The following is an 18677-nucleotide window of genomic DNA, read 5'->3' as shown; positions in this document are numbered from 1 at the left end:
ATATATATATATATATATATATATATGGCAGTAGAGTAACAGGTGTAACAGTGGGTCAGTGGTTAGCAAGTCTTTCAATCAGATGATCGGCTGTTCAATCCCGGGCTCTGTCCTTGAGCAAGACACTTAACCCTGAATTGCTCCCCGTGTCTACGGTGTATGAATGTAAGTCGCTTTGGATAAAAGTGTCACGCTAAATGTAATGTAATGTAACTTCCCGCTCTTGGGGTTCCCGTTGGGAGTGTTTACTGTCTTGCTATGTTGACATTGCTTCAAAAAAGTCTCTTATGTGGATATTCTGTTTATCAAGCAAACGATCTGCAGTTAAATTGTACTAATTATATACTGTCAACCTGCTAAACAAACAGTATGCATCAGGGGAACCAAAACAACCTGGGCAGATGCGGAGTGATGGTAGTCTAGATTCTAGAAGAACAGTAACGCCGCCCAGTGGCAGCTTGAAGTCACTGCACCTCCAGACCAAAATCTGAAAAGATGGAGTCACCCAAGGCAGCGATCTGCAGACAGTGTCATTTTTAATATTACCACCACTTCAACTCTAACACAGAAATTTAGCACGACTATACCCAACTTATTTCTCTTGCTCCTATGCAGCTTTAAAAAAAAAAAATATATATACAAAATGCTAAGTTTAAAAAGTTCATATCAAGCATTTTATTTGGTATACAGATATTCATAGATTTATACAGTATATATAGATATATGTATATATGTAACACATGTGCCATCGCAAAATTCAGACAAAATTATTTTTACTAAGAAAAGAAAAGGAGAAGAAAAAAATATAATGTGCTTAATTTCAAAGTAGTACTGTGAAGCGTTTGTAATGAAAGATGAGCAAAACCGGAATGATGAGGTAACTGCCAGGCAGGAAAACAATCACTTATAATGGTTGAGTAATAATAATAATAATAATAATAATAATCTACTAAAACAAATGGATCAAACAGGCAACCGAGAAATATAGTGGCAGCATGGACCCTTACTGTCAAACTAGAAAAAAAGGATTTAAGTCTATAACGTACATACACACAGAGTATGCATACAGACGGACAGTGCATAAAACGTACAAACAGGAAGTAAAGTCAGTCACTCATGAGAGCAAAAACACTCTCGTCGTTACCCTTGTCTGATACACAACAGAAACTCAGGCATGCTCCAGGACATCTAAAAATCTCTCTCACACACACACACACCAGCATTACAGGGCTGACCAAACAACGCTTGCACAGTTGAGGTGCATGCACGTGTACACACACCCACACACAGATCCACACCACAGCAGAATAGTGGTCAGGCAGGGTGAAATTCACTAAAAAGATGTGACAGCTTGCATTAATGTGAACAGACAGTAAAATAACTGCTGAAGAGGGAATCTGATCAGATCAAAAATAAGGGAGAAGGGATAAAGATTGAAAGGATAACAAAGTAGCAGAATGTGCTGCACAAAAACACAAGGAAGTGGTGTATGCGTGTGTGTAAGCACATACATGTGTATCAATATATCAGGAGCAGGTAGTGCTGAACGTGTTTGACAGACAATTGGGAGAATCTGGCTCCCTCCTGTGGTCACTCTGAGTCTCTCTGGACCTCTGAGGCGTCGGCCCGACAAATGGGACACGTCCTGTTGGCCTGAGGACAGAGAGGAAACAAAAATGATCCACTTAGATTTTAACTTCGGTCTTGTTATTGATTACACAACATGCCCATTCCTATGACTGCACATTTGGACAGTAGCTAAACTTACCACTGCACTTCCCCATTTTTATTATTTCTTTTGTATCAATTTGTAATTGGGCTAATGCCATCATGCCTCTAAAACATAAGTCTGTGTTATGACTAAAGCCAGAACTTAGTATTTAAGAGACTTTTTTTGTTTGGAACTCAAGTGTTGAAGTGTGTTCAGCGTCTTCTTCAGATGTTCCAGTCCCGGGTTTTAGTGTGGTTTGACTCTTCTGTGCCGAGTTTAGGAACATAGACACAAGCCTGATATTGGTTTCCTTTAAGCAAAACTTGTTTTGCAGAGTAAGATTCTCACCACACTTCAATAATTAAGAGCTGCCTGTGTCACATAATGAATGTGTACTTGGACAGAAGTTACCGGTGAGCTTTTAGGTGATACTGACACACAGAGACACAAAACCGTGTGATTGGTCTCAGATGAACGCAGATATTTATATATGTACTCAATGGGAGTGAGCAGGCTACACGGGGTGGTACTTACCCTGAGCCACTTGTCGACACATTTCCCATGGAACTCGTGGCTGCAGGGCAAGACTCGCAGCAGTTGGCGGGACTCAAAATCACTCATACACACCACACACCTGCAACACAACGAGAATGGACACTTTTCACATGACACCTGGGCATTAAGGCAGATTTAGGTTGATTGGTTAGAGTTAGACCACAAAAAACATAAAGGGAAAAAAACAATCAACCAGGGAAGACCTGGTGTTAAAGGGCAGCACTCACAGCGTTTGTTCAGACTGATGGTTATTTGGATTGAACCGATAGGAAGGAAGCTGTTCGATGTCTCCCTTAGTCAGTCCTCGGAGTTTGGCCTCTCCCAGACGTTCAGCGAGGTTCAGGAGGGCCTGTGGCGGAAAAAACACAACATCAGCCACGACTGAAGAATAAGTCTGCATCCAGCAAACATGCACATAAGGCAAAAAAAATGGCAGATTAAGACTAACCTCATAATTCTCCACTTCTCCATCGTCAACATCCAGCTCTAGACTGATCGCAGGTCCTGTGGGCTGGACTGGCAGCATTGAACTAGAGAAGGCGATAATTAAATTCAGTTTATTTTGTATAGCCCAATATCACAAATTTGCCTCAGAGGGCTTTACAATCTGTACACATACAATTAAATTCAAAGAAGCAAGTTAAGCAACTAAATTGAATATTCAATGCCTCACCTGTATTAAACAGATGTAAGAGAATCCTTAGAATTCTATGGTGCGGTGCACAGTTAACACTCTTACAGTCCTGGCTAGAGTCCAGACGATGTTTTAAGTTGGCTTTATAATGTTCTCCAACTTTTCCAAGGAGACATGTGTCTTTGGAGACCGGTTTTAGATTTTATTGGAGAGAACGGTGCAGAAATCATAATAAAATGTTTTGCAGATTTGCTTAGACGTGTTCACTAAAGGGTTAAGTCCACTTGATTATTAACACTTCTTTGCCATTGTAGTTATAATATAGAGCATGATAATCTCCGCTTGTGTTGTTTCCTCGTCCGTTAGCCTGATTGTTTGAATGGTTAGCCGCTGTTGGTTTTATATATGTGTTATGTACCATTCATTGAGTGTGTAACCTGTATAAAAGTGAAAATAAAACTATGAAAAGAAAGGATGTTAATGTACTGATCTACTTACAGGAAGTAAGGCAGGAGGCTGGGGTGGTAAGGCGAAGGTGGCAGTGGCTGTTGTGATCGGTACCGTCGCCCCGGGAGACGCCGAGGAATAAAGTTTGGATAGGACTATGGAGCAATTGACGACACATACATGAGAAATCATTCACATGTATTTTCTGCAAAGGAAAACAAACGTCTTTGTATTATTCTTATTGCTCACCACTCCGAAGAATTCTTGTGGCAGGGGATCATGGGAGAGAAAGTGAAGCTGGGTGGAGTGTGGTGTGAGGGCAGGGTGGGTGGCATGAGGATACTGGAGCCCAGCACCCAAAGACAGGTGTTCTCCAAGAAGCTCCACATCATTCTCTATCCTCTGTAACGGCTGGTAGCGTCGCGAAGAAAATACACACCGTTACCATCTGAGAGCGTTTCATGTTATCACAGCAACACGAGCAATTAAAAACTATTCAAACATTAAATAACAGATAAACTAGGAAAGGGGAAGAGGAGCATCAACCCTCAACAAATCCTGTAAATGAGTTGGGGGTTAGGACTTATTATAGAAAAATATGATATACTAAACACTGCACTATTTCCAGGTGCTTGCTAACACTCAAGGAGAGCAGCACAAATTGCTTCAACAAAATGTATAAAACATGCATCATCCATTTTGCTTTAATTATAAAAACACCGTTGCTGCTGCATTTTCTTTTTATACAGCAGGCAAAATATTTAACTCTTTGCTCAAAGAAGCTGACAAAAACACAAGCTCCTCAATTATATACCATAGTTTCCAATATTCACAAAAGCTGCCTCTGATACCAAATCAGAGGTCTGAAAAAAAACATAACAAAATTAATTTCTACTCACCGATCGGGCCTGCTGCGTCGGATAGGGTCCAAACTGTCCAGGCTGTGGCAGGTGAGTTGGGTGGTGGGAAAGGTGTGCTGGGGGGTGGGAAAGGTGAGGAGGGGGAAGCAGGAAGGCTGGGTCACTGGACAGCAATGATGGGAACGGGTAGGGCATGGGTAAGTGCTGCACAGAACAAGTCTGAAGGACCTGGAAGAAACAAAGAAAAATGGCAGCAATATTTCCTTTAATGAGGGGCGTTGCAAACCTCATCTTAAACATGAAATAATAAACTCATCAGTAGCAGAACATGTGCAACTGTAATATAAAGAAACAGACTCACAGGAGGAACACTGCACACAGGATAGTGCTGTCCACTGAAAACTACTGAGCATGCTGGGATCTGCTGAGGAGTGGAGCGAGGCGGCAGGCCTGGTGGCGCTCCCGGAGGAGACACAGGATACGATAGTGGAGCTGAACCCTAGATACAGAGATCAACTGGTAAAAGGTCCACTCTACCAACACAGACTGGGATTTAAAACCGAACAGCTGGAGTTACTAGATTGTGTCCACATTATGCAGGTAGCAAATCAGACCTATTTGGAATTGTGATGGTATACTGATACTTGTGAGAGGATGTCTTGCAGTTACAGTAATATTTTTGACGAGAAGCCTTTCGTTACTGGCATTTTGTGAATTCTGATGTGAACTTAAATTATTATATACATTATTTTTAAATGATTGAAGTCAAACATCTCAACTTACTCTTTCACCTGGAAATAAATCATGTGACCAACTTAACAGTGCATCTAGTAATGCAAACTGTTCCCTTTAAATTTAATTACTAGCCTTGTGTTTCACTGTATTTCTAGAGACGGCCTAAAAGTGCACACTGCAACACCACCAATTAGTGATTGTCAAACAATTAGTTAAATATTGGATATGACGTTTTAAAAAAGGTACAAATAGTTCCTGCTTGTATCTTTCTGAAAAGATCATACTCTTTGTGCCTCTCATTAGGCACACAAGCCAGACATAGAAACGCCCACATTACCAACTAAATCTTTCACCTACATGGTTACAGAAAATGTAGTTACTGCTTCCAGATCAAACAGACCCCAGTAATACACTCATAAATTCACCCCATCAACATGATTTCAAGAAGTCACCTGCTCATGGAGGTCCAGCACCATGCTGCTCTGCTGGGATGGGTGGGCATGTTGGTGTGGGTGCTGTGGATGGGCCACAGGGTGCAGCAGCCTAGGAGACAGGTTTGGTGAATGGTGGAGGGGCCTCGGTGAGGGATTTAGGGGATGGTGACCTGGGCGCTCTTCAAGCCCGGGCCCCAGCCCACGGGGAGGTTGCTGGCTGAAAGGTGGGTAGCCCTGAGGGGGAGCGGGGTGACGGTAGTTCTCATCCTGGTGGCCTGGCGATGGGCCGTGGTGGGAGTGCAGATGGTGGTGGTGATGATGATGATGGGCGTTGGGGGGGGGGTGGTGATGATGGTGGTGGTGGTGGTGATGGTTGTTGTTGTTGTTGTTGTTGTTATTGTTGTAATGGTGGTGGTTGTTGTGGGCGTGGTGGTGGTGGTGGCGGGTCAGACGGTCTCTCCGGCCACGCTGGCGTCTCATTGGAGGGCTGAGTTGGAAAGAAAAGAGGGAAAAACATAAGAAAAAGGCCAAAGGAACTGTGTTGTTGTTGTTTGCATAAATACAGTACTAGTGCTGTCCCCTTCTGCAAGTAACTTAACTTACTCCACCAACTAAAAAAGGTCCTACATTTGATATTCAGGGCATTAATATAGCAGAAAACAGCTATTTCCTCTGTAAAGATATAGTAGAGTAATGGCTACCTCTTCTCTTGAGAATTAGACCTCTTGTGTCAATGAAATTACCTGTATAAAAAGGTTAAATAAAATGCAAAACCAGAGCAGAGAATTAAGTCACTCTTCCTGTGTGTGTTGGCGTCTAAGCTTCTCCTGGCTTTATTTACATATGCTCATACTTGTAATGCATGCGAGCGTGCCCCACTGGCTAGCTCACAGCCGCCACTCTGCACCGCTCTAGTACGGCAGTTGATAGCGTCCTAACTGTTTAACCATTGAGCGTCCATAGAAATGCTCCAAATCTCATAAAACCTTTAAGCACTGCACTCTGATGACATTGTTTGACTCAAGTTTAAAACAAAAATGATTATAAATGACAGCAATCAGCTTTTGTTATTCCACATATTATTTTCCCTTTTCTAAACCTGGTGCCTACATTACCCACAATGCAATCTGACCGTCAACGGTGCGGTTGGCGATTTGGAAGTTTTTTTTTTTTTTTTTTTTTTTTAAAAGATAGAAAAAAATGAGTCCTTATTTTTTTAATACAAATATCATTGTAAATTGGAATTACAATGATAGAGAAAAATGACGTGATTGTCAGAACAGAATTATTTCACCAGTGCATTACTGGCAGTAACAGTAATTAACAAAAACATAATGAAATCCCAACAGATCCGATTCATTCTTATATGGCGTAAAAAGATTTAGAAAAGGAAAAAAAAAATGTTGGGTGACAGTTTCTTGAATCCTGGTTTTAGTTAGTTTTATTTAACTGTGATTGAAAATGTTTAAGTCTTTTGCCTGTTTGTTAGATAGAATAAGCAATTTCAACATGTACATTTTACATAATCTTTTTACATTTTACGGGCTTAACAATTACATGATTAATATAATGGCAATATGTATTTGTGTCACACACACACACACACACACACACCTGCGTCGGTTGCGAACAGGCGTGTGGCATCTCTCTGGCATGTAGTGGGGGTGTGGTCTGCGACTGGGAGGCAACTCCCACGGGCGAATGGGAGAGGAAGGAGTTGAAGGAGGGGCGGTGTTTAGATCCAACATGGCCTGCTGGGAAAGACGCTGCCTTTTCGGACTTGGGCTGTCTTCCATCTGCACACAGAGGTAAAGGAGGGGGGGGCGACCATTGGGATGATTGGTTAGGGAGAAACAAAAACAAGGACAGAGAAAAGGGGAGAATGAATAAGAAACAAAAACATACAAATCCTATTCAAAGCAGAGGCAACAGGCAGAGCTCATGTTTCATACTTACTTTGTCCCGATCCTCGCTGCACACATTATCTGGATGAAAATGTATCACTCCTCCTGCAGGCCACAGAGGAAAAAAATACAGAATCAGATAAGGCAGGGCTGAGAAAAACATCAACATCACAAGACACACGGACATATGCTTGTGAAGCAAACAAAAAATACAACACAAAGGCAGCTGGTTGCCTTTGATTTGATTTTCCATGGATCGTCATGAAGCCTGAATGGTTTGTTGCTTAAACAGATCTGCAGATGTAATACTACAAAATGCAACATCTTGCTACACAAACAGAGTTACATTCCTTATCGAGGGTCTGTCTGCCTAACAGCCTTTTGAATTCCCTGCTTAAAACGAGCAGACAAAAGGATGAGGCCATCTCTGGAAGATATCACACTGGGCTCATCCTCGCTGCTTCTCACAGACAAATCCCTCCCTCCGACCCACCATGCAGACTCAGATTGTCCTGTTGCCTCCGCATATGTACAGGACGGCTCACCTTCACCTCAAGTTACCATAGTGTACTATCAAAAGGCTATCAAATTGATTAGTCGAAAGATAGAACATTTATTATATTTATAAAGCAAAGATGCCCAACCATTCATTACCTGGCAGTTTTAGCTTCTCAAATGGGATTTGCTGCTTTGCTGCTTCTCCATGTTTCTGCTTATGACTTACAGTGATTATCATATCTGGAATTTTGAGAAAAAACTATATCTTGTTTCTCTGGTTTAACAAGATAATTATCTCTCAATTCTCAGGAAAGTGTTCACATAAAAAAGAAGCTCCCACATGCATGGAATATAGTTGCTGCTGCTAATCAGCAGGCAGGTTTGATTTCAAATGCATCTTCAACTATCCGTGAAGTGTGCCATATCGGGTCAACTAATCCTGGAGAAACACTGCGATGTCCATCCCAACAGAATCGGCTGTTTATACAACAGTCCACATGTGCAATCTGGATGCAGCATGTGCACTCAGTCATTTCAGCAGCTTAAGAAAGATGTCCTTGAACTCAGCTGACAAGAGTTTCCTCTAAGCAGTCCCCCAAAAACCTTTAATCACCACAAAGAGCGGGGAAAAAAAACTCCTCCCCTCATCTTTTTTTCTATTTCTTCCTCTATGCCTCCCTCATACAAACAGCCCCTTCTGTCTCCCCACAGACAACAGATCTGAAAGCAACCCCCCACCCTTTTCTTGTCTTTGCGACACCACTCCAGAGCCATATGAAGGCTGCCGATAGTGAAGCTCAAAGACTGAATATAGCTTTATTATTATGCTAGTGGCAGCGGAGCACAGAGGGCCACTCAGTTGAAGAACTAGCCAACAGTAGGGCCAACACGCTGGCTTACATATTTATGCATCTGCCATGCTTTTTCTTCATACCTCAGAGGGTCCTGGGTAGGGCTCGGTATCGTTTGGAAAAAACAATCACACCTCGCATTAAATTGAAGAATGCTTAAGGTGATTGCCTGTGAGCAAAACAATTGAAATTGTGCATCTTTTTCTAGATCTGGGCAGAATTATTTGACTGGAGGAAGTTTTGATACTACTTAGTACTGGGTTATTTCGGCCAATACCTTAAAGACCCAATACACAGCTCGGTTTTTAGGAGAACTAGGTCTGTTAATGCCGATTCACCCCGAAGGCCATAGGAGAGGGGCTGGGGAGCCAGAATAGACGGGTTCTGTTGGGGTGTAGACACAACCTTGTTTCCTCCGAGCATGGCTGCTGGGGCAGACTGACACCATTTATTTTACAACAGACCATCAAGTCAGGCAGGCCAGATAGTGAACTTAAGAGTATCAGCTGTCAAGTAGCAATTTGCTCCTGTTCTTTGACAAAGACCATTATTGATAAGCAACATGCCAAAAATAGAGAGACGCTCTCTACAACCCACATAATCATCAGAAATACCAGGTGATGATAATAGTATTAATACAGATCTGTAAAAAACTGGTTGCTATTAAATTGTGATACTGGCAAGTTGTGGGATGCAACACTCGCTGTTGAAGCTACACTGGGGGGTAAAAGCTTGAGACTGGGGGAGAGAAAGAGGAGAAAGAGAGGTGAAAAACAGAGATAAGACAGAGGGACACATTTTTAAAAACCCCAGATAAATATTATACATAAAAGTGATGCCTGGAGGCGTATAACAACGGCTCATACAAAAACAAAACGAGCATTAACCAACAGAAAATCTGACACACACAGAGAGAGAGATAGAGAGAGAGAGGCATACACAGAGAGAGAGACACACACACACACAGAGACAGAGAGAGAGAGGACAGAGAGGGATAGAGACACACAGAGAGAGAGACACAGAGAGAGAGAGAGAGACACACAAAGAGAGAGAATGTGTTTTTGTGCGCTGCCATTATGACAGAGACCCATTAAAAGCCTGCTTTCATTCATTAACAGCACTGTTTTGCCTTTGAGGGATTCCAATCTGGTATTACAGAAGCTTTCTCCAATCAATCACTTTTCCAAAGGTCAGCGATGGAAACATGCTGAACACTAACATAGTTATCAATGTTGAATACAATGAACGGAGGCTGTGGGGCAGTCTTACTTTGTATTTTATATGCGTTTCTTCCTCTATTTTCTCAAAAGGTTTTAGGGAGTTTTTCTTTTTCTTCTAGTGCGTTTGAGTTGGATAAGGAGCTATTACTGTTGTGGTTGTGAAATGCCTGTTGAATAACAGTTGATACCGGGCAATGTCAATAAATTAAACTTCACAAAGTGAATAAACCAACAACAAGCCAACACAACTCTATTGTTTCTTTGTGTTTGGACAGTTCTTTGAAACTATAACACCTTATCAATCTTTAATGTACCCTGCAACTTTAGATAAGAGAGCTGTTGGATTATTTTGGTACAATATACAGCTTTGTACAGGCTTAAATGTAAGATGAATAGTATTACGGCTTATGGCTGAAAGGGATAGTTGAGAAATAGAAGGGTGTACTATCCCAGCCTGCATCACAACTGTGAGAACAAAAATATAAAATCACTATCAAGAAAGAGATTTTATTTGAAACTATTTCAAGGCTTGTTTCAAGGCTCCAAACTGTTTTCTTTTGTTTGTTTAAATTGGACTCCTCTCATACATGCTGAAGGTTGTGTGGCGGCAAAAGTAGAGTATGTAAGCGGTCTACACCACTGGGCAGATGAATCCGTCACTGATCTGATATGTGAAAACAGCCATCCACTGACCAACCAGATTGGTTTTCTACTTTTTATAGAATATATATCAACATGCCACTGTAATTCTAATGAAGGTTTAATAATGCATTAAAATAATAATAAATGTATTATTTTTTCTCCTATCTTAACAGGACATTATATGACCTGCAGGCCTTCAGCATCATTATGCCAGGACTATAGGACAATTCTGTAGTGTTAAATTCCTACTGGTGGGGAAGTAGATCTTTCACTGAACCAGGCAATGACATACATTACATTGATTTAGCTGACTTTTATTCAAAACTACCTCCAATAAGTGTTTTCAACCATGTGGATACAACTCAAACATTCTAAGAACTTGAGAGTACATCAACTTCATCAAATGTGCTGAAATAGTTCAAGTGCAACATACAAGACAAAGTTCAGGTGGTTTACCCTCCTCCTCACATGAGTAAATGCTACTCAAAAGGTCTTCAGCAGATCCGCCACTATAACCCCCGAAATGACATATAGCCGACTTTTCAAGCAACAGCTGGCAGTGAAGGCACCAAGCCTTTCAGTGAAAATGTCTCAAAGCCTGTTAAGCTGCTAGTGGTCTGCCTGCATCCCCCAGGGGGTGTATCCTGCGTGTGTAGTGATGCATCGATCCGGGCTGCAGGCCCTGTTTACTGACGCTTGCTTACCGGCCCCGGGGTGTCTGTGAGCTCCGTGGGTTGGGTGGCGCTGCGCCCCTGCGGACAGGTAGCTCCCCTGGGTGTGCTGCTGCTGCTGCTGCTGTTGCTGACTCTCCGGGTAGCTGCGACCACCGTGGTGCGGCGCCCAGCCGGGGTTGCTCTGCTGTGCGTAGCTCACCCCTCCTCCGCTGGCGGTCATCAAGCCCCCGTTGCCAACCGCGTTGGCGCTGCCGTTGCTTCCAACGTTGCCGCTCATGCCGAAATGATAGAAGCCGGACCGAGACCGCGACCGGGTCCTCGGGGGGTCCATGGCCGTGGAGGGCGGTGGGGGATGGACGTGATGAAGGTGGGCTGGAGAGAGAAACGGGCAGGAGCCTCCCTGTTCGACCGCTTCTACGCGTCTCTCCGTCCACCGAGTTACCTCTGATGACGACCGGCTGCTGCGAGTGTTTTCTGAGGCATTTAAAGCTGTTGTTTTAATAATATAATGAGACGAGGCACCTGAAAACACCGCGTTCAGGGAAGCGCAGCCCTCATATGTCGCACAAGCACCATCAGCTGCCCCCGAGCGATCCGTGCGGGTCAACTTCACGGTTATTTAATCTTACCGCTTATGGACCTACATACGTATTTAATTTAAAAAAACAAATTATGTCCTGATGTCAGCTTGCGGTTTAACGAAAGATTAATCAAAACACAATTTTCTCGAAGTTTTTTGAGCAAGTCTCGGGCTCTATTGTCTTTTCACAGAGGAACACTGGCAGGCTTTCCACAGGAAAATAATGTGTTTAAGTCATTAGTCCAGTCGGGATGAACCCATTACCTACGCACATATTAACGTGCAACTGAAGTTAATATCGCTCGCTCTCTGCCACCAAGAGCTTGTGAAGTTAAATACTTAAATCCCTCAACACAAGCAAGATGGCTTGATGTCGTAGGTTAGCAAACTAAAGGAAACCAGCAGCCTTCATAGCTGGCTGAGAAACTAACTTATCAGCATTTATTTGTGAATAAACTCCAACAAAATTAGGACTGGTAACCTATTATATGTAGTAAAGTTACACCCCTTCGCGTTGGCGAACTATACCTGCTCGGTCATTTGCATAATTGCGATTTTCCAGCTAGCCCAAAGCTAGCAGGAAGCGGGGTCTGGAAGGGAAAACAAGTCCAACAGTGCCGACATTACAAGCTCGCTAACGTCGACGTTAGACTGGTCGTTAAACAACGTGAGGAGCAGATTACCTTGGACCACACGAGAAAGAAGATAATACCTTTCCCGTCAAGTAACGAGGGCGATATTTGTCACATTTAAATCCCCTCTCGCATTCGCTATCGAGTGTTTTCTCTGGTCAGCGGGGAGTGTGTGGAGATCAATCAATGGGAGTTTCACATCTCTGCCAAGTCACTACCAATCGATTACAGAGAAACACGTAGCTCGTCACAAGCCTGACCCGCGACGTGCTTGTTGGTAAACAGCACAAATCCACAAGAAAGGAGGTAATACAATTCGCACAACATCCATCAAAGGGAGATTTGTTTAATCAGCAACGGTCAAAGTCGATTTTAGGTAGCCGCTCATTATTGGAGTTGACTACTTTAGCCTGGCAAACCGCAGGCAGCTGCTCAGTTCATTAATAATTCAGCAGCTTCATACCAGAAATACTATAAGACAACGCTTCAAAAGCATCAAGCCACTTGCGTTATACAGTTTTTCAGGTAGAGAAACTATGCGGTTGCTTTAAGCTTTCTCAAATATACTATATACACCTAAACCCCCATGATAATATGCTTATACGTATCAGTCACACAATAATCCTCCATCTTCGAATATAAATTATACACGAGGATATCCGGAATCCATGTTTATTGTTGTTCTTTACAATATAAACATACAAAGCCCAATCACGGTTCCGTTTTACCCTATTTCAATTATTTTAATGACTATAAACTGCCCTAATTTTGGATAATTAGGATAATAAACCACACTTTCAAAACAACACAGGCATTGTATGTAAAAACATATGCTGCCAAAATACTGTATGTTGAAAACTGTACCTGCATAAAACAAGCTTGCAGAACAAGGTTAAAGTACAAAAGCACATGCATATAAGCTACACTGTATATGATATTCTACAGTTTTTTGATTTGACAATAAATAAATCAATCCCAAAAAATAAAAATATTTAATCAACCAGTTACATTTGATACTCCTTGAAAAAGAAAATCAATCATCATAAATTATCTTTTTCTGCGGCGTGCTTTTTTTTTGGAGGAAAGAAGGCTTTCACTATGGGGATATAAATCCCCACGTTTTAGCCCTCCTCTCTTCTTCCACCTTTCAGCCTCTCTGCTCTTCCTGCTTTTGCCACCTGCCCCATCCTTCCTCTTATGTGGAGGAGGTGTGTACTGCTTGTGAACTTGGAGGTCTGCAGGGCAAACTTCCTCAACAAAGTACCTCCAGGATTGTTGTCGTCCTACTTGTTTGGCTTGAGCTTTTTTCCTTAGCCTCTTCACCTCTTTTTTCTCTTTGCGCCTTTCTGGCCACGTCTTCATCTTGCATGTCTCCTGCTTTGTCCTGCTCCTCCCCTGGACTGGCTGATTCTCCTCAACACTCTCGCTTGTTGCTTCAGGCAAGTGCTGCTGGTCTGACAGTGGCAGGAATCCAGCACTCAAAAGCTCTGAATACACAGCATTGATGGAGAAAATGTCCTCAATAAATAGTGAGCCTTTATAGCTGAACAATAAGTTGAAAGCAGTAGTTCTTTACAGCGGCACTAATTAATACTTTTATGTAAACAAAAGGTCAATGTAAAGGGAAAGGGGCTGCTCAACAAGGCAAAGGCAGAGTGAATTAACAACCAACTCTGCAGTTCTCTGCAGCTCCACGGAGCGCCTTTCAGCACATTGCCTTGGTTTTACAGCCCACAACTCTACTGTTTTGATGCTGCAATTCATGGTGCTGTTAAACTGAATTCTGTTATTTATTATTTTGTCCACATAATTTATATCAATGCTAAACATCTACATAAAGCAAAATGTTCATAGAAAAAACACTATTTTAAGTGTTTTAAATGTTTGCATAATTGTATGTATATTATTACTGTATATACCGGTACTATTATACAGTAATTTATACGTTTAGTCACCTTTGGCTCTTTTCTGCTTCTTGGGACGACATTGGAGGACGTCCTCGATGGTGTCGTAGTGGCAAATGTATGGCAGTGAGGGAAAAGTCCCACTGATCATCCTCCTTTTAGTGCATTCCTAATACCGAGAGAGTAGATCAAATTGAAAGTGAGTGAGCAAGAAGAGAACTACAGCTACAGTTAAGTCCAATCCGAAAGAAGATACAGAAAGAGAGGGAGAATATGTTGTACAGAAGTATACAGAGGGGAAGAGGAAGGCAGTGAGACAGTGTAGACCGACAGAGAAAGAGAGGGATAACATATTAGGTAAGGCAAAGTTCAAGTCAAGAAGGAAAGGAGAGACGGTAAAAGTTAAAAAAAAGGATTCCTTTCATTGGCTACTTACATAGCCATAATGTCCCCTCTCAGAGCAGTTGCAACAATGAGCGGGGCATTTCTTTTTTTTGAGGACGTGGACTGTCCATGGCGGGATTGGAAGCTCTAACCGTATCTGGAAAAAAGGTCAAACAAAGATTTTAAAAGTGTAAGTGTAAAAATAAAAAAATGACATTCGTTTTTTTAATTTATTTGAAGTGTTATCAATACACAACCATGAATTTAAACTTCAATTTTCACGAGGCTATTAAAAAGCTAAATTAAGATGGTTCTTCTTATCATCTGATTATTTATATTCATTCATTTTAAATCGGTGGTGTTAATAAAGTCAGAAAGGCCTTGCATCTTGCTTTTAGTAAAGAAGGTGCACTAATAGAGTGAGGTAAAATCTAAACGCCAACTCACTGTGAAGTGGTATTGTCTCCACGTATCAGGGCAGGTCTGAGGAAAACAAAGGAGTCAATTACTCTTTTGATCAGGACTACAGTAAAGAGCATTGTGCAGATGAGAAACTGTCAAGGTAGAGTAACACTTCAGAAAAAAGGCCCACACATACCTGAGGCTACAGAATATGTCAACACACAACATACACATCCTTTTGACGTTTCCTTCAATACAGAAACCCAACATAAACTCACATCAGAGAGGTGCCCTGACATCCCACAGCGCTGGCAGTATTGGTTCCACACCCGGGGCCTTTCACAGGGCCTGAGGCCATGTGATGGCAGTCCACAGTTGGGGCAGGGGCGGCCCGGACAGTCTCTCAGGATGTGGCCCTGTATCCCACAAAGAACACAAGTGGGACATTTCTGCTGACAGAAACAAAAAAAAATCTTAGAACATTAATATTACCATTAATGTGTTGTCATCCATTTGTTTTCAATTTGACAGCATAAACTTCAAAACAGCACAGGAATATATTCAATGTTTAAACTGCTGAAAATATGAAGGATGCTTTTCAAAAGAAAGCATACACCAAACATTTGCATTTTAGAATTTTGCAATTATTGAATAGCTTAAAGTATATATGTGTAGCTGCAGGAAATACAGCAAAGGGCAGGGGGATATCAGCTGAACTCAACAGATTCAGCCCTGTGAAAGTAATTTCAGACAGAAATCTCACCAGCTGTGTAAGTATTTTAACCTGAATCTGGGTTATTAATCTTACAATTAACTGTATTAAACTCCTGCAATGGTTATTTATTCTACAAGACCTTGATATTGGCTTAATACCTACTTAATGACAGTGTGAAAGTACATTATGGAAAAGTCAAAGAAAATAGGTAAATGCATGTGTTCCTTTACCTTATGGCTGTAGCAGCTTTTGGCAAGGTGTCCTGTCTTTTGGCAAATGTTACAGATCCGAGAACGACCAGTCATAAAATAGCGGCTGGGCAGAGACCGATCAGCACCACGCTAAATATTGTGAGGGACAAAGACATGATGGACATTATTTAAAAGGCGGTATTGTAAGTTCATAATACTGCGTACATGCTAGGAATCAAGACGACAGCCAGACAAAATTGTCTTCCTTGTTTATATCCTTGTTTTACATTTCATGTTTTGCAATTACATGTTTTTTTCATGTATTTTTTATGCACTCATACATTTAAATTTCCTTCAACAATATCTGCTTTTTAATTATAAGAATGTTTCCCTTAACATAAACATAATGTTAACAATAAATATAGTATATACATTTCCTTGAATAAATTAGCTCTGCTCTACTATTTCTGAAAATTAATATAAAATGAATCACACGCTACCTTGTCTTTCTCAGATACAGCCCAGGTATCCTTCACTGATTTCACAGTCTGATCTATAATGGAAACAATAAACAAGGTGAAAATTAAGTTTTGTAGAGGTAAATGTATTTAACAATTAAAGTTATCTTTATGTTGTTCTCAGGCAGAATACCTATTGAATTAAATTCAAACAAAAGAAAAGATTGCAGATTTAGTGAAAATATGTTCATTGTTTTGAAAACTAGGCCACATTTAAAGCTGTGTTCTCCCCATTAAAAAGACTAATCACAAGTAAAATAATGATGTTTAGTAAAGAAAATATTAATCTTCAACCATTCCCATATTGTTGATCATTTGTATTGATTTGTTGTTACTGCTGGCTATCAGCCGTAAATAGACATTCACTTATTCGGTTACAAAATAAGAGCTTGTCATATACTAACAACCAAACTAACCAGCACCGTGAGTGTGAATGTGATATAAAACCACAATAGTATTTAAATAAAGCTTAATCCTTGCGGGTCAAAAGTGATGTTATCATACAACTCATACATAGGCAACTGTGGATCATTGATTGCTTTATGTTTGAGTCTTGTATAGTTATTTTTCTTATTATCACACAGAAATCATTCAGTTTATGTAGGTGGAAAATCTTGGGACACAATTGCTGGTACTTCATTCAGGTCTAATTATTTTTCCTTCAGGTAAACATTTCAGAATAAATACTACGATAACAACTTATTTCTAGCACTCTTAGCCAAGCTTTGAAACAAGATATTAAATAGCAACAGAATGTTAACCCAGAATAGAGTACAGACTAACCTTCATCTCCAGAGTCATCCTCCCAGCAGTCCCTGTAGCTCAGGTTGAGCTGGATGCTTGAGTCTCCCACCTGCTCCTCTCCTCCAAGGAGCATCCACTCCTCAATGGGCTGGTCACACTCCTCCTCTTTTAAGTCTAAACTGGAAGTAGGACTCGGGCTGCTGAGGTGCAGCGCCCGGCCAGAGGGGATGTTGAATGCCAGGAGGAGCGGAGGAGAGCTTTCCCTGTTGAGCCGTGCCGCCCGTTTACAACTGCTGTGAAGTTTCTGGTGACTAAACGTGATCTCATCTTCTCCTTCTGAACTATTGATGTCCTCCACAAAGAAGATGTGGCTCTTGATACCTTGCTCACCATCTTCATTTACAATGGCCATAGTACAACTAATACAACTAATTGTACTAATCCATAGTACAACCTCAAAATAGCAGCGGAACAGCACCACCCAGGGGCGGCTCACTGCATTGCTATCAACCAGTGGTGGCTAATTCAAGTTACTACAACGTTTAAGTTGTTCGCAACGTCCAATAAAATCGTCTGGTTGTGTCTTTTCTTCTTTAAACATGTAATTATGAGGTGTATATGTAGCCAGTTAAAATATACTGGCACGTGGGCTAACATAGGGCCAACCGACGGTGCTATGCTAACGTTAACTAACGAAGCTAATATAGTTAAATAAGCGGACACAACCAAGTGAAATTAAGTTTATAATTGCACTTTACGAGTGCTTACCGTTTTCTGTTCATTATAAATCTGTTGGGAATGCACAATACCAATAATCCCTCCATACAACTAAAAGCGCTGTGACTTCCACTTTTGTTTATATGTTTAAAGCGAAGGCTTGAAGAACTTTTCCGGCGTTTCCGGGAGTTAAAATGTTGGACAACCAAAACTGTCCCCAGCGTTTGGAAAACATGAAGTTAGACAACAATCCCTGGAGCTGATTTAGTAAATAATTTGATTGATTTTGTCAACATATGTAGCTTATTCTTAGTCCATATAAAGCAATCTTTATTTGTTGAGGGTTTTGTGTTTTGTTGTTGCTCCATCGCAACGACTTCCAATCAGGCTGCAAATTCATTTGTAGACATATATATATATATATTCCTCCATAGACTGTATGTCTATGTATGTATATATACAGTCTATAGAGGAATGTAATTGAGTAAAAGGTAGTCTACAGTGTTTAATTCTGAAATGTATCCTTGAGGAATAGAAATAAATCAATGTAAGAAGGTGTACCTCAAAAGATTGACCCCCTGAATGTAATAAGTTCAGACACATTAGTTGTCACAGCATTGGTATTGCTGGGGTCATTTCCTCCGCACTTTATGTATTTGGGGGGCTTTAACTTAGGTGTTATTATTATTATTTTACCGATTAAAAACGTTCATGATTCCAGCATT

The 18677-nt window shown here is 41.2% G+C and overlaps 2 protein-coding genes across 3 annotated transcripts; both read right to left on the bottom strand.

Annotated features, from left to right (window-relative positions):
• Window positions 1-651: 651 nt before the first annotated feature.
• On the bottom strand, window positions 652-12564 carry LOC117737677 (E3 ubiquitin-protein ligase RNF38-like). The gene is made up of 13 exons (XM_034543775.1): window positions 12429-12564; window positions 11196-11639; window positions 7333-7385; window positions 6991-7172; window positions 5395-5863; window positions 4569-4706; window positions 4247-4435; window positions 3597-3758; window positions 3399-3502; window positions 2715-2796; window positions 2494-2615; window positions 2246-2345; window positions 652-1653 (listed from the first exon to the last, which is right to left on the bottom strand). Exons 2-13 carry the CDS (start codon window positions 11494-11496, stop codon window positions 1591-1593), a joined length of 1965 nt encoding a protein of 654 aa, XP_034399666.1. The 5' UTR covers window positions 11497-11639; window positions 12429-12564; the 3' UTR covers window positions 652-1590.
• A 469-nt stretch (window positions 12565-13033) lies between these two features.
• On the bottom strand, window positions 13034-18118 carry LOC117737379 (zinc finger CCHC domain-containing protein 7-like). Of its 2 annotated transcripts, none has more exons than XM_034543310.1 (8): window positions 17275-18118; window positions 16474-16526; window positions 16013-16123; window positions 15346-15516; window positions 15113-15148; window positions 14718-14822; window positions 14333-14450; window positions 13034-13864 (listed from the first exon to the last, which is right to left on the bottom strand). In XM_034543310.1, the coding sequence occupies exons 1-8, from the start codon at window positions 17645-17647 to the stop codon at window positions 13425-13427; spliced, it is 1407 nt and encodes a 468-aa protein (XP_034399201.1). In that variant the 5' UTR covers window positions 17648-18118; the 3' UTR covers window positions 13034-13424. The 2 variants fall into 2 exon arrangements, with proteins under 2 accessions (XP_034399201.1, XP_034399202.1); XM_034543311.1 differs by having other exon boundaries at window positions 15346-15483; window positions 17275-18106.
• Between the last annotated feature and the right edge of the window lie 559 nt (window positions 18119-18677).

This window comes from Cyclopterus lumpus, chromosome 10 (assembly GCF_009769545.1).
Source record: "Cyclopterus lumpus isolate fCycLum1 chromosome 10, fCycLum1.pri, whole genome shotgun sequence".
Taxonomy (NCBI): Eukaryota; Metazoa; Chordata; class Actinopteri; order Perciformes; family Cyclopteridae; genus Cyclopterus; species Cyclopterus lumpus.
The sequence above is the reverse complement of the archived record's forward strand: the minus strand, read 5'-3'. Positions and strand labels throughout refer to the sequence as shown.

Excerpts from the sequence above, each read along its gene's own strand:
- LOC117737677 (XM_034543775.1), bottom strand. The coding sequence starts at position 11,496 with ATGGACCCCCCGAGGACCCGGTCGCGGTCTCGGTCCGGCTTCTATCAT. Across the intron at positions 7,386-11,195 it reads TCACAGACACCCCGGGGCCG|GAGGAGTGATACATTTTCAT; the intron begins GTAAGCAAGCGT and ends TGTGGCCTGCAG. Across the intron at positions 3,503-3,596 it reads CACAAGAATTCTTCGGAGTG|TCCTATCCAAACTTTATTCC; the intron begins GTGAGCAATAAG and ends ATTGCTCCATAG.
- LOC117737379 (XM_034543310.1), bottom strand. The coding sequence starts at position 17,647 with ATGGCCATTGTAAATGAAGATGGTGAGCAAGGTATCAAGAGCCACATC. Across the intron at positions 14,823-15,112 it reads GGAGACAATACCACTTCACA|ATACGGTTAGAGCTTCCAAT; the intron begins GTGAGTTGGCGT and ends CCTTTTTTCCAG. Across the intron at positions 14,451-14,717 it reads AGAGGGGACATTATGGCTAT|GAATGCACTAAAAGGAGGAT; the intron begins GTAAGTAGCCAA and ends TCTCGGTATTAG.